The sequence below is a fragment of the Colletotrichum spaethianum genome, assembly GCF_022836535.1.
Source record: "Colletotrichum spaethianum MAFF 239500 DNA, contig06, whole genome shotgun sequence".
NCBI classification, from domain to species: domain Eukaryota; kingdom Fungi; phylum Ascomycota; class Sordariomycetes; order Glomerellales; family Glomerellaceae; genus Colletotrichum; species Colletotrichum spaethianum.
The window spans coordinates 1,428,126-1,440,600 of record NW_026054776.1 but is presented as its reverse complement, the minus strand read 5'-3'; the positions used below and the strand labels follow the sequence as shown (position 1 = coordinate 1,440,600).

Sequence of the window (12,475 nt, the reverse complement as noted above, 5' to 3'; positions counted from 1 at the left end):
AGGAGCGCGAAATATCACGAGGTGCCCCTGCTTCTACGCCAATCATGTTGGCGAATCGAGTCACCTCTCATGAGTCGGCTTTATGACCTGTGCTGCCCGTGCTATTCCATGAAGGTGTTTTGGACACAGTATATCAGGCGAATTGCGGCGTACGGAGTGCCAATCTTTATGTTTGCTGCTCCACTAGCAGACCGGAGACTTTGAATCTATAAGCTGCTAAGGAGGCGCCAACACGTAAGATGACCCATTCCAGATTCACAGGATGTGGGTTTCTCGAGTGCATCGAGCATACACAACCCGGTCCTCGGTTTGGATCGAGGCTTGGCTTCCATCAGGCAACACTTACAACAGGTTTCTCGGAAATTGTTTCTCTATTGAGGAAAACTCAGTTCAACACCATGAAGCGTACCAGAGTCTTCATAACCCTAGTAACCGAAGTTGTGCTTAACCGGATGGTCCGATACGAACATTTTCGAGGACACAGAATTGATACCCCTGAACTCCTAAATGATAGACAATGCTTGCCAAGTGTGGACTGTGGGTATCAAAGGCTCGTAGGTGCCTGTGCTATCTTCTGATAGATAGATATGGAGTGAAATTCGCATGATGCCAGCGACGTGTCTTCGGTGTCTTTACCGGGTTGAGTGTCGCCTATTATTACAATGTGTTTGTGTTCCATTGTGGAAGTTTACACAACGCCCTATTCTTTCAGGGTGCTGTAGGCCGTTTGAAAGGATGGGCTTCCGTGTTGAAGACCCATTCGTCTAGACTGATCAACTCGGGGTCCGAGAAAATCAAGTAAAAGTACTTCAGCGTTTCTGCGAAGAAGAAGCTCTCCATCGTATCCTCCTGTCGTGACTGGCTGTACGTCACGTCGACAATCACTGCGTGGGCGTCGTCCGTCCGCGTTGCCTTCTGGATGGCCTGGAACATATCCCACGCCATATCGAGCAGGTCCTCCCTGCCAGTGATCCGATAAAGGATAAAAAGGCTCTCGATACCTTCGGGCCGCAGGTTGTAGTGGGCGTCATCGACGCGCCAGAACCCACGTGGCGCATGTTGGCTGCTCTGCGCAACCCATTTCTGCTCGTCCCACTCACAAAGTTCTACGGTGTCGCACTTGACGACCTGGGCCTTCTCTGGCATGAGGCCGCTCTTGAAGGATTTATACGCCCACGCGCACCCGCGCGCGAGCTTGTCACCGACCTCGACATCATCAGGGATGCCGAAGAGTTTGCCGGCCATGGCGAACATGCCGCCGGCGAAGCAGGATAAGTGTTCGACTTCCGGTATTTGATCAATCTTCCTGAGTTTCTCGTTGACAATGGCGGTGCCGAGCAGCAAGATGTCATCCTTTTGTGGTGTCATTGGCCGGTATAGGAGATGGGCTTTGGCTGCTTTAGCTGCGCCCTTGTACATTTTCTCATAGGAAGTGTCTAGCCCGCCGAGCAAGACGTGCATTTTCGGGAGGTACTCATAGAGTGAATCGCCGTCTCCGCCTAGCTTGAAGACGTTGTTGGTCGTCTGGAAGTCTTCGCGAACGTTGATGAAATTCGGCCACATGCCCGGCAGCATCGTCTCATCTTGGATACGATCAAAGGCTAGTTTGATGCGCTCAATGGCGTCATAAAACTTGAATTCTCCCGTCAACTGAGAAATTCTTGTGAATTCCAAAGACATGCTGCCAATGGCGGCAGCGCTTTGGTAGGGGTCAGGCAAGATTCTCCCCGCCTTGAGCTCTGCGAAGCTGAAGGTGTACGGAGGAAATCGGTTTGGTGTATCGAAAGCGGCATAAAGCATGTTGGCGAGCTCGATGGCTTTGTCGAGAAGCACCTGTTCGTTGCTTAGGTCGTATGCTGACAGAAGCCCTCCCAGGTACCGAATGTTCGTCTCGAAGACGTTACACCTCGACTCCGTCGCGTTGTTCCAGTCAATCGTGCTGACGTACTGAACTGCCTTGTTGAAATCGTCGTACAACCCCATCAACCAGAGTGTGTCGAGCGAGTCGACCAGGGTGACCCCCCAGCCGTTGTAGCGGTTTCTGCCCCTCAAGGATAGAGGTTGCAATTCGTCGTATCCCCAGGCATGTCGGGTATATGACTGCCAGCTCTTCATGAAGGCGTTGCGCACCTCATGGCGGCGGGAGCTCATTAGGCCGATATCCCTCCTCTTCAGGTTATCTAAGCGGTCTGAAGCGAATTCGAATTGTATCTTGGGAAGATCGAGGGGCTCTCCATTGGGGAGTCGTGTCATCTCGGCCAGAGGGACTGGATGCTTTTGGGGTGTGTAGACCAGTCATAGCTGCTCTTGGTGGCCTGGAGGATAGGAATAGCAATACCGTCATCATCAAGCAGCACCGGCTTGTCCCGTAATAGCAGGACCGACAACACAACAAAGACAACGAGCAGCGCGAGCACCCGATATGTCGGTGGGGAGTAGCTTCGCAAGTGGAATTTTGCAACCATTTTGAGCGAAGAATGGACTAAGATGCAGCAGGATTGACATATGGAAAACAAGGGGCTGGAAAGGAGGGTACAGGACAGGCGCGCCGGACAGTTTTGTAAAAGACTCTTTCGTCATCGGATTTCGACAGCAAAGTCCGTGAATCGCATGTTAATTTTTTGCCTCTTGCGGCGTTTGACGTCTCGAAGGTCTGCTGCTTCTGGCGCGTTCCCTTCTGTGAAACATGAGGGGTGACCCATGATTATGTTGTCACTAGTCCTGGGGCTGTCCGTGCAAGGAGGGGGTTAGATCTCTCGGACTGTTGGCATCGAGGGACCTACCTCGCGATTGGACCCCTTAGGAAGGCGGAGTGCCGGACATAACTGGACCAACGCTAGACTAAGAACATAAGCTGAGACCATTAGATGCTGTCAAGACTACAGGCAGGTGAAGGGAGGTGATGTGCTGTCACTGTTACGTTAGATGAGAGACGATTGCGGATGCAACGATGAAGATAGGAGGAATTTCTGTAGGTGACTGCCTTTAAGTGGTTGAGCTGACATGTCAGGCCAGGTGTAAATGCCATGTCAAATGGATCATGGCAGATGCCGTCATTAACCGTATTCTGTAATTGAACTACCTAGACTGGGTTGAATGCTCGAGCCGTCAAGAGGGTGTCGTTTCACGGCACCTGACATGTTTCAAGGCACGCAAACTTGGGAAAGCTGACTGGACTCAGTCGGTGTCGGCCGACGGTGCAAGAGTGGAGAAAGGTGGGAAATGGAACGGCGGACCCGAGAGTGAGACGGTGCAGTGGGGGGTACCCCCACCGGACCGAGCGACCGAGGCGGGTTTAAGGCAAGTTGCGCTCACAAGCCACACCCACGTGGCTGCAGCTTTCTCTGACCGCCAAATATTTTCAAATTTCTGCCGCATCCCACCTCCCAAACCCAGGATCGCCAGTGCAATTTGTCGCCTTTTCGAGGAGCGTCGTATTTGCAGTCCCGATACCCTTTCCATACGCCCAAACCGAGAGGACAGAATCATGTCGTCGATGCGCAACGCCGTTCAGCGGCGCTCCCATAGGGAGCGTGCCCAGCCCTTGGAGCGCCAACGTTTTGGCCTCCTCGAGAAGCACAAGGTTCGTCAAGCACGCTCTGCTGCAATCTAGACATAGTCGCTAACTGCTCTTTTTACAGGACTACTCCCTCCGTGCCAAAGATTACAACAAGAAGAAGTCCCAGATCAAGTCCCTGCGCCAAAAGGCTGCCGAACGCAACGAGGATGAGTTCTACTTCGGCATGCTTAGCCGCAACTCCATGGGCTCGCGCCTGAAGGACGGCAGGAAGTGGTCCGGCACCGTCGCCGGCGACCGCGGCAACAAGGCGATGGATATGGAGACGGTGCGTCTCCTCAAGACGCAGGACGTCGGCTACGTGCGTACCATGCGCAACGTCATTTCCAAAGAGGTAAAACGCCTCGAGGAGCAGATCGTGCTAGTCGGCGGTATCGAGGCGGCGAGCCACAGCAACAACGATGCGGACGACAGTGACGAGGAAATCGACAACCGATCTGCGGCGCCGAGGAAGATTGTGTTCCTGGACGGCGCGGAGGCCAAGGCGGAGGCCGCTCAGCAGGAGGCGATGGATCTGGATGGGGACGAGGGTGATGAGGACGAGTTTGAGGGATTCGACGATGACGACGACAAGCAGGCCGCCAGCGACGACACCCAGGCACAGAAGGAAAAGACACTCCAGCGGTTACGGCTACAACTACAAAATGCGAAAAAGAAACTCAAGGTTCTGGCCAAGGCGGAGGAGGGCCTCGAGATACAGCGTGCTAAGATGGCCAAGACGGCGACCTCGGGCGGCGCGACGAAGAAGGGCAAGAAGATTATGGTCCGGACGCGCAAGCGGTAAACTGAATGTGTCATGTCTCAAGAATTGGGCGGTTGGCGAACAAAAGTTTTCGGTTGCGTTTTTCGGTGTTCTTCATGTCTTCATTTCAATCCTAATATCTGAGCGGTTATGGAAAAAAGGATAGCCCAGGCTCAGAAACGTCGTCATGCGATACCCAGGCACCCCGGAGTATAAATCTAGATGTACAAAAAATGAATATCATCGCTCCTGTCCTTAGTCCTGGACAAGGTCTCTCATAAGGAAAAAATCCCATTATTCCAACACCCCCCGACCAGAGAGGGAAAACCCCAGAAAACTCATGCGTCGAGAAAAGTGGTATCTCATTTCCATCAAGCTCATCCCGAATTGTTCTTTTTGTCTTTCTTCATTCTGACTTGACACCCACACATTTGGCCAACCCCTTGACAATGATAGCAAGCGCCTTAAAGCCCAGTGTCAGGAACCATACAAGGCACTTGAACAGCCCCGCCACGACCTTAAAGAGCGCTCTCAGCGGCCACGGCAAGCCGTCGCGCGCCTCCTTGCCAGCCTGCTCCAGCTTTGCAAAGCTGCTATCCTGGCTCTCAATGTCAATCTCAAACTCCTCCATTTTGCCCCTCCGTGCGGCGGCGGCGGCTCGCTTCTTCTCCTCTCTCTTGCTCAGCCGCCGCTCTCCGCCCATGGGCTCCCGCGGCGCCGGCGGCGGCTCAAACGTCTCGATCTTGGTGTTCTTCTCGTCTGCAGTCGCGACGAGCAACAGCGCCGTAACGGCAACGTCGACAAGGAAGAAACTGTCAATCTTGGCGGCGATGGCCGTGTCAACCTCGAGGTAGCCACTGCCGGTGCCATCACGTGTCAGCTTGGCAAGGTGCTGTGGCGACTCGTGGTGCTCGAGTGTGTACTCCACGCGGCTCCAGGCGGGCGAGCGCTCGATGGTGACGCAGAAGGGCGTCGCAAGAGCCGGATGTACCAGGAAGTGCGAGCCAGAATCCTCGTCCCAGACGAGGCGGGCGCATTCCGTCTCAGCTGTCATAATGGCGTTCATGTCGTCCGGCTTGTCAAGGGCCATCTTGGCAGCCGCGAGGGGGTAGAGGAGGGCCACCAGGCCGTCGTTGGGCGGATGCTTGCGGGACTCCTCTTCGAGCGTCGTCGTGAGAACTTCCTGCCAGTGCTTGTTTTCGGCGCCCTTGCCATGATCTTTGTGGCCGACGACGCCGGAGAGGATGCTACTTGCTGACGAGCTTGCCATGGGATTAGGGGCCTTGTAAATCTTGGCGGGGTCGTGGCGGCTGAGAGTGACGTATGCTGAGGCAGAAGTAGGATCGAGTCGGAGATTGTAGAATGGTTGTGATGACGAGGATAAGGTGTAGACAGGCGCATCCTTCTCCTGGGAGAGCTTCATGCAGTATACTCTGCCCTCAGAAGGCGGCGCCTTCCAGCCGTTGGATACCTTCCATAGGCTTTTCATACGCTCGTTTGTTGAGACATTGGGAATAATAGGCGGTTCAATGTTTCGTCTGGGCCATCGTTGTGTTGAGCCACCGCTCAGCGGACTCCTCATGGGGCTTCTGTGCTGGTTATTCTGGCCATCACCCTCCGGGTCCGGATACCAGGTGGTCCGGTTGATCACCGCTCGCGGGATATGAGTCGGGCTGGTTTGGGTAGGGAAGTAGTCTTGTTGGTTGAGCGGCACTTCGGGGTTATACCGAGGGAAGATGGACCGCAGGGCAGGCTGCTCTTGTGAAGACGATGACGACTCCTCCGGGATTGGAATCTTTGCTATTGAGCTCCGAGAACGAGTGCTGTTGCTTCGCACCAGAGTGTGGGCTTGAGAGAAGGCGGTGTCTGACCGAGGTGGTATGTCGGCGACGGGAGGGGGCCGTTGGATAGGTGCTGCCGCTGTTGTAGGCGGCGCTGGCACCTCACGTCTACTTGGTGTTGTATCCTGTTCACTAGTTTGGGCCTGGTGGACGCTTTGTGGAGTTTGGGACCGCTCAACCGGCGACTGGACTCTTTGCTGCGGTGTCTGTCTGCCATGGCGCGGTGGAGACGCTTGGTCAACTGGATGTATGCTCTCAGGAGACACAGCGCGGGTGCGCTCGCGGGACTCTGATCTTCGAGTTCGGGATGCTGGCCTCCGCATCGCTGGAGGCTTCGCGTTGGGGTTCGGGAAGAGTGAGTACCCTCCAGAAGGTGGCTGAGTTGACATGCTTGCTGGGCTTGCTGCGGCTCGAGTCGAATGTTGGATTCGCCCCCTGTTCAACGATATCCAGTTCTTTCACAAATATGGGGGATTGTGTGAATGAACGAAGAAGGAGTAGTCCAGATGCTACGGATGCATGGTCCCAACTCTGGCACCTAAGAATAAGCAGACTTGTTGTTTATTTTTGCAGTACTAGTGAAAGACAGCCATGTGAAAGAGAGAGAAAGATATGTAAACATACAACCGGCAACGATACCAAGAGAGAGTATATACTCTCCTGCCTATTAACCCGGCAGCGCTGCTCTAGTTCAACGGCAGGTCACCCACGGCAGGCCTGGTAAGCGCTGGCTTACTAGACGGGCCATGGTGAGTGGTGAAAGCGACAAAAGGATGGAGGGGATGGAAGGGAGTACGGTCGAGGTGCCATACCAAAATAGATTCTGAGATGCGGGCTGGGCCAATCAGTCCGACCATCACACTGCATTGTAGGCGCCGAGACCAGGGTGGTGAGAGACAGGCGCGCAGGGTTGGTTCGACGTGAGACTCGCGCCATTGGTCAGGGCTTCCAAATTGGGTGTAACTTACTTGGACTTTGACCGCTATGGGTGTATGTGGAATGCCGACTGTGCAGCTCTTCGGGCATCGAAGGGAAATGTAACGCGGGAAATTTTGGGTGGCTTGCTGGGCTGTTTGAGAATTATGCGTGTGCCCCCTTATCCTCGGGGAAGGTGGGATCGCAGCCAATGTGCATTCGGCCATCACGTGGAACAGCCCAGAGTGCATGTTCCAAACAGCCTTGAAATAACGAAGGAGTATCAGGCCATCTTCATCTTGATAAAGGCCAACTTTGCAGTCTAAGAATTCTTGAGCTTGCTCACTTAGCAGACATCGCATTCGCTTTTGCGTCTTTCGCGTGCAAATATGAAGACTGACAACTATGCGCCTGAAAATCCATGTCGAGATCGGAAACTGCTACGGTTGGCAACTTGTCTGGTTTGTGTACAAGTCGATGTTGATGTGAGAGAAACAACCGGCGGAGGATACGATCGGACATGAGACCGGCCATGGACGGCCTCCTGGCCAGAACTCCGTCGGCTTCTGGACAAGAGTTCCGGGAACCTGCCCGCGCTTTGAGACCGTACATGGCCGGGAGCCCCTCCGATGGTCGGCGAAATCAACACTAACTGGTGGAGATGGGCGCCCGAAAAAATCAGCAATCGGTTCATTTTCAGTCATTGAATTGACGCAAAATTACTTCGACATCGAACATATACAGAGTAGACCTGCTTGTAAACTCACCTCTTTTGTAGGGTTCGAGTTAATGCTCTCAACGTTGCGAATATTTCACTTTGAACAAAAATGACACAAATTGTGGTGATCGGGTAGCTACAATCCCACCTCCGTCACGTGGACGCGAACTTACTAACGAGATGCAGCGCCGGCGTGATTGGACTAAGCACTGCTGTAAGACTCCAGCAGGATGGCCACACGGTAGCAATTGTAGCCAAAGATTTCCCTAGTCCTTTTGAGGCCATAGATGCCAAAACACTAATCAACTACACATCCCAATGGGGAGGTGCTCACAACCGCTGGGTAATACCAGCGAACGAAAATGAGGAGCGTGATCACGCAATGGCTCTCAGGACATTCCAACATATGGAATCGTTGAGCATGAGCAATCCGGAAGCCGGCATCACCTTCCTGCCTGGTATTGAGTACCTGGAAGACCCTCCGGCGCAATACAAAGCTCTTACTGAGGAAAAGGCGAAGACACTAGGGCTGGTTGAGTTTCGGCGTTTGAGGCCGAGCGAGTTTCCAGATGACAAGGTGAAGTGGGGTTGCGAATATTGGACATGGTGTGTAAATCCCATGATCTACTGCTCGTTTCTCCTTCGCAGGTTCTCGTGGAATGGCGGCAAAGTATTCCGCAGAGAGATCAATGACGCGCGCGAAGCTTTTACAATCAAGGAGTTGTTGAATGTGCGGGTCGCCATCAACTGTTCCGGGTTCGGGTTTGGCGATAAGAACTCGTTTATCACACGAGGTGTGTGAGCCACTGGCTGAGCTCAACGTTGTCTGTGTCGCTAACATATCTCTCAGGACAAACCTGTGCCGTGGCCAACTTGAGCCCTGCGACAGTGACGCGACAGAATGCCGATGGCTCTTGGATTTTCTGCGTGCCCAGAAACTTTGATGGTGGCACCATTGTCGGTGGCACAAAGGAACCTGACAACTGGGATCCAGAACCGTCGCTAGATGTGCGAGAGAAGATCCTGAAGGACTTTGCTGCCACATATCCTCGTATCTTGGGAGACAGCAGTGAGTTCCGTGTTCTCAAAGACATTGTGGGCCGACGACCGACTCGGAAAGGGGGCATGAGACTTGAAAGAGAAGAAGTTGGCGATGACCGTACCATAATTCACGCTTATGGCCTTGGGGGCCGGGGCTTCGAGTTGTCTTGGGGAGTAGCAGAAGGGGTCGTTGAGCTGCTGGGTGAAGACCAAGTTAAGGCGCGATTGTAATCATTCTGTAGCATCACAGTAGATTATCGAGGTCCGTTGCAAGACAAGCTAGCTTTGGGCCGTCAGGCGGTTGCCGATTTGCCAGTGGTTGGGATGCGGTCGCGTTAAGAGCAAGATGCGAAAAAGAGCGACATCGGCGGATGTCGATGATTGACAGCTTGCGGTAGTGCTGAGACCCAATAGTGAGGTAGAGCCCGTTTGATAGCCACCGTTTGATGGCTGCAGGTTCGGTACCTGCATGGCGTCACAAGACGCCTGAGTGGCTTAATCACGCCTTGGCGGTAGCAAAATTTTTTGGATTGTTAGCCAGAGCTGTTGGAGAGGAAAACCTAGGTGAGACCGATTTTTTGGGTTTACTGCCATCCCATGTCATTCTTCCCCGCGCTCCGATAAGCGGTGAAATAGCAAGTCCCCTAGAGGAGTCACATAAGGTGGGATGTTTTAGAGTCATTGCCCCACGCACCGTCCTGCCTCCAACTCTAGCAGCTTCCCTTCCTCCAACAAACATTTCTCAGCATTGCGATTTTTCATACCAATTCGAGTCAATTGAAATCGCAACAATGGCCAGCACCGTCCTTCACCTCCGGTCCGAGACCAAGCCCCTTGAGCACCGCTCTGCGCTCACCCCCACCACCACCAAGGCCCTGATCGAGGCCGGCTACACCGTCAACGTCGAGCGCAGCCCCGTCCGCATCTTCGACGATGCCGAGTTTGAGGCCGTTGGCGCAAACCTCGTCGAGGAGGGCTCCTGGGAGAAGGCTCCTGCCGATCACATCATTGTCGGCTTGAAGGAGCTCGAGGAGAAGGAGTTCCCCCTCAAGCACGTTCACGTCACCTTCCTCCACGTCTACAAGGTAATTTCGCCCAGGACAGTCTGGCTGGGAAATCGCTAACAAATCTTTAGGGACAAGCCGGTTTCGAGAAGACTCTCGGCCGCTTCCCCCGCGGCGGTGGTACCCTCCTCGATCTTGAGTTCCTGACCAACGAGACCGGTCGCCGCGTTGCGGCCTTCGGATACCACGCTGGCTTCTCCGGCGCTGCTCTTGCCCTCGAGAACTGGGCCTGGCAGCTTACCCACCCCGGCCAGCCCTTCCCTTCCGTCGAGTCGTACCCCAACGAGGATGCCCTCATTGCGGATGTCAAGAAGGCCTTGGACGAGGGTGTGGCGAAGAACGGCGGCAAGAAGCCCAGAGTGATTGTGATCGGTGCTCTCGGCCGCTGCGGCTCTGGCGCCGTGGACATGTGCAAGAGAGCCGGTGTCACGGACATCATCCGCTGGGTAAGTCTCAACTTCGGCTCGCGATGTCTTCGGTATGGTATGCTGACTAAGACATACAGGATATCCAAGAGACTCAGGCCAAGCCTGGTCCGTACAGCGAGATCACCGAGTCTGACATCTTCGTCAACTGCATCTACCTGAGGTATGTATTCATCCTATGATGGCCTCAAATAAGATATTCCCAGAACGAAGTGCTAACACCTCCCACAGCCAACCCATCCCTCGTATGTTCAATCCATTTTTTGTTCTTGCCACACAAGTTGGAGGGTTCCTCTCAAACTAGGAGGATATCTCACTTCTGAGTTTACTCTCCAGAGCCCACTGTGGCGACGTGCTTCAAACGTGAAGTCCCGAAGACAACAGCTGACCCTTACTCTTTTAGCTTTCGTCAGCCGCGAGTCTCTCCAGGCTCCTGGTAGACAGCTATCCGTAGTCTGCGACGTTTCTGCCGACACCACGAACCCCCACAACCCCAGTAAGTATTAACGCTTGTGATTCCCTATCAGCCTCATGCTAACCCCGGGAACTCCCAGTCCCCATCTACACCGTGGCTACCACCTTCGACAAGCCCACTGTCCCCGTTGAGGGCTTCGAGAACCCGCCTCTGAGCGTCATCTCCATCGACCACCTGCCCTCGCTGCTGCCCCGTGAGTCCAGCGAGGCCTTCAGCAACGACCTGTTGCCCACCCTCCTGAACCTCAAGGACTGGCGCAACGACCCCGTCTGGGCCCGCGCCGAGAAGCTCTTCAAGGACAAGGTTGCCACCACGCTCCCCGCCGAGCTCCAGAAGAGAGAGGCCTAGTGGGCCCCTGTCCGGCTGTATCTTTGTTTTCTGTGAGGTTGAGAAACCTGGCGTTTTTAGGGAAGGGAAGGAGGGAAGTCTTACGAAAGAGAGAAAAGAGCACATTCAAGTCAAGAAGCCATTTTCTCTGGATGAATCGCTGCATTAGAGAAAAGCTTAGACTACGAGAAAGGCATCTCAGAGAATGACCTGAGCTGCCAGAGAATAAGAGGTCGTTGGCCGTAGAGAGGCCTCGTTAACGTATCCTTTGATAAATGACCCGCCATCTCCTGGCTTCGGCCCCCGTTTTTTTGGATTGCTATAGTCTACATGGTGTGTGTGTGTGTGAAAATGTTGTGTTTGTACAAGCCGAATGTCCGCGCCATTGAGCAGGGTGTCCCAAACCGTAAATCCAGAACGCCCAACATATGCATCTGACCCGCGGTTCCTCTCTTTGCCCCTCCATCTCCGGCCGAGGGTACCTGGAGAGCGCGTCGGGAATCCCCTCGCCGCATCCCCAATCGTCGCTCTCACCTCTTCGCAGCAGCAGCCGCCGCCTGCTCGTCCTCCAACCTCTTCCGGTCCCTGGCGGCGTACCCGCCGACCCGCTCGGCCATGCGCATCTTCTCCTCCTCCTTCCTCCTCGTTTCGGCGTCCTTCTCGGGCAGGCCCCACCACTCGCGGATGAAGTCCTCCTGCTGCGCCTTCTTGACGGCCTTCCGCTCGCGCTCTTTTTGCCGCTCAAGGCGCTTGGCGAACCACTCCTCGCGCGCGGCGTCGTGCTCCTGGGGCGTCGCGTGGGCCTTCATGCACCCGTTCATGGCGCGCAGCTGCGTGCGGCAGATAAAAGAGACGGTGAAGGTCCGGTTGAGGGCGCAGTCTGCGAAGGCTGTTTGGGTTGATTTGTCAGCTTGCTCGTCAAGGTTGGCTAGGTAAGACGGAGAGCGCGGTTGAGGTTCCTCGCGAGCGCCAAAAGGAGGAGGGGCCAGAAACCCCCTCCCGAGGCGGCATTGGCCACTTGTGTGTACGGGGAAAGGCAGCTGGCGGCGCGAGGGGGAGAAGGTGGAAGGGATCACGCACCCTTGATCTCGGGCGCGCAGGCATTGCGCACGCGCGCGTAGTAAATGTCTCTGATCTGCGCCTCCTGGGAGGCGGAGAGGGGGAGCGGGTTGCGCGAGGGCATCGGCAGGCCCTCGGCGGCGCCGCCGGTCGGATTCTGAGCCGCCATTGCGGCCATCAATCGGGGTCGGGGACTCGGAGGGGGAGGTTTCGGGGCGTTGCGGTTCCCCAGGGAAGTGCTGCCTCTCGTTTGGACGGGCAATCGGTGTGAGGTGCTGACCGACTACGCAA

The 12,475-nt window shown here is 54.9% G+C and overlaps 6 protein-coding genes across 6 annotated transcripts; 3 read left to right on the top strand and 3 right to left on the bottom strand.

Annotated features, from left to right (window-relative positions):
• Positions 1 to 708: 708 nt before the first annotated feature.
• On the bottom strand, positions 709 to 2,253 carry ColSpa_03404 (putative mannosyl-oligosaccharide glucosidase; the record flags this gene model as incomplete). Its single annotated transcript, XM_049269616.1, has 1 exon — positions 709 to 2,253. One exon carries the CDS (start codon positions 2,251 to 2,253, stop codon positions 709 to 711), a length of 1,545 nt encoding a protein of 514 aa, XP_049125573.1.
• A 1,234-nt stretch (positions 2,254 to 3,487) lies between these two features.
• On the top strand, positions 3,488 to 4,361 carry ColSpa_03403 (U3 small nucleolar RNA-associated protein 14; the record flags this gene model as incomplete). Its single annotated transcript, XM_049269615.1, has 2 exons — positions 3,488 to 3,583; positions 3,642 to 4,361. The coding sequence occupies 2 exons, from the start codon at positions 3,488 to 3,490 to the stop codon at positions 4,359 to 4,361; spliced, it is 816 nt and encodes a 271-aa protein (XP_049125572.1).
• A 364-nt stretch (positions 4,362 to 4,725) lies between these two features.
• Positions 4,726 to 6,549, bottom strand: ColSpa_03402 (uncharacterized protein; the record flags this gene model as incomplete). Its single annotated transcript, XM_049269614.1, has 1 exon — positions 4,726 to 6,549. One exon carries the CDS (start codon positions 6,547 to 6,549, stop codon positions 4,726 to 4,728), a length of 1,824 nt encoding a protein of 607 aa, XP_049125571.1.
• A 1,626-nt stretch (positions 6,550 to 8,175) lies between these two features.
• ColSpa_03401 (D-amino-acid oxidase) lies at positions 8,176 to 9,065 on the top strand (the record flags this gene model as incomplete). The annotated part of the gene is made up of 2 exons (XM_049269613.1): positions 8,176 to 8,587; positions 8,644 to 9,065. The coding sequence occupies 2 exons, from the start codon at positions 8,176 to 8,178 to the stop codon at positions 9,063 to 9,065; spliced, it is 834 nt and encodes a 277-aa protein (XP_049125570.1).
• Positions 9,066 to 9,625: 560 nt separating this feature from the next.
• On the top strand, positions 9,626 to 11,146 carry ColSpa_03400 (saccharopine dehydrogenase [NADP(+), L-glutamate-forming]; the record flags this gene model as incomplete). Its single annotated transcript, XM_049269612.1, has 5 exons — positions 9,626 to 9,919; positions 9,970 to 10,344; positions 10,404 to 10,486; positions 10,737 to 10,819; positions 10,878 to 11,146. 5 exons carry the CDS (start codon positions 9,626 to 9,628, stop codon positions 11,144 to 11,146), a joined length of 1,104 nt encoding a protein of 367 aa, XP_049125569.1.
• Positions 11,147 to 11,655: 509 nt separating this feature from the next.
• Positions 11,656 to 12,353, bottom strand: ColSpa_03399 (uncharacterized protein; the record flags this gene model as incomplete). The annotated part of the gene is made up of 2 exons (XM_049269611.1): positions 11,656 to 12,005; positions 12,206 to 12,353. The coding sequence occupies 2 exons, from the start codon at positions 12,351 to 12,353 to the stop codon at positions 11,656 to 11,658; spliced, it is 498 nt and encodes a 165-aa protein (XP_049125568.1).
• Positions 12,354 to 12,475: the final 122 nt, after the last annotated feature.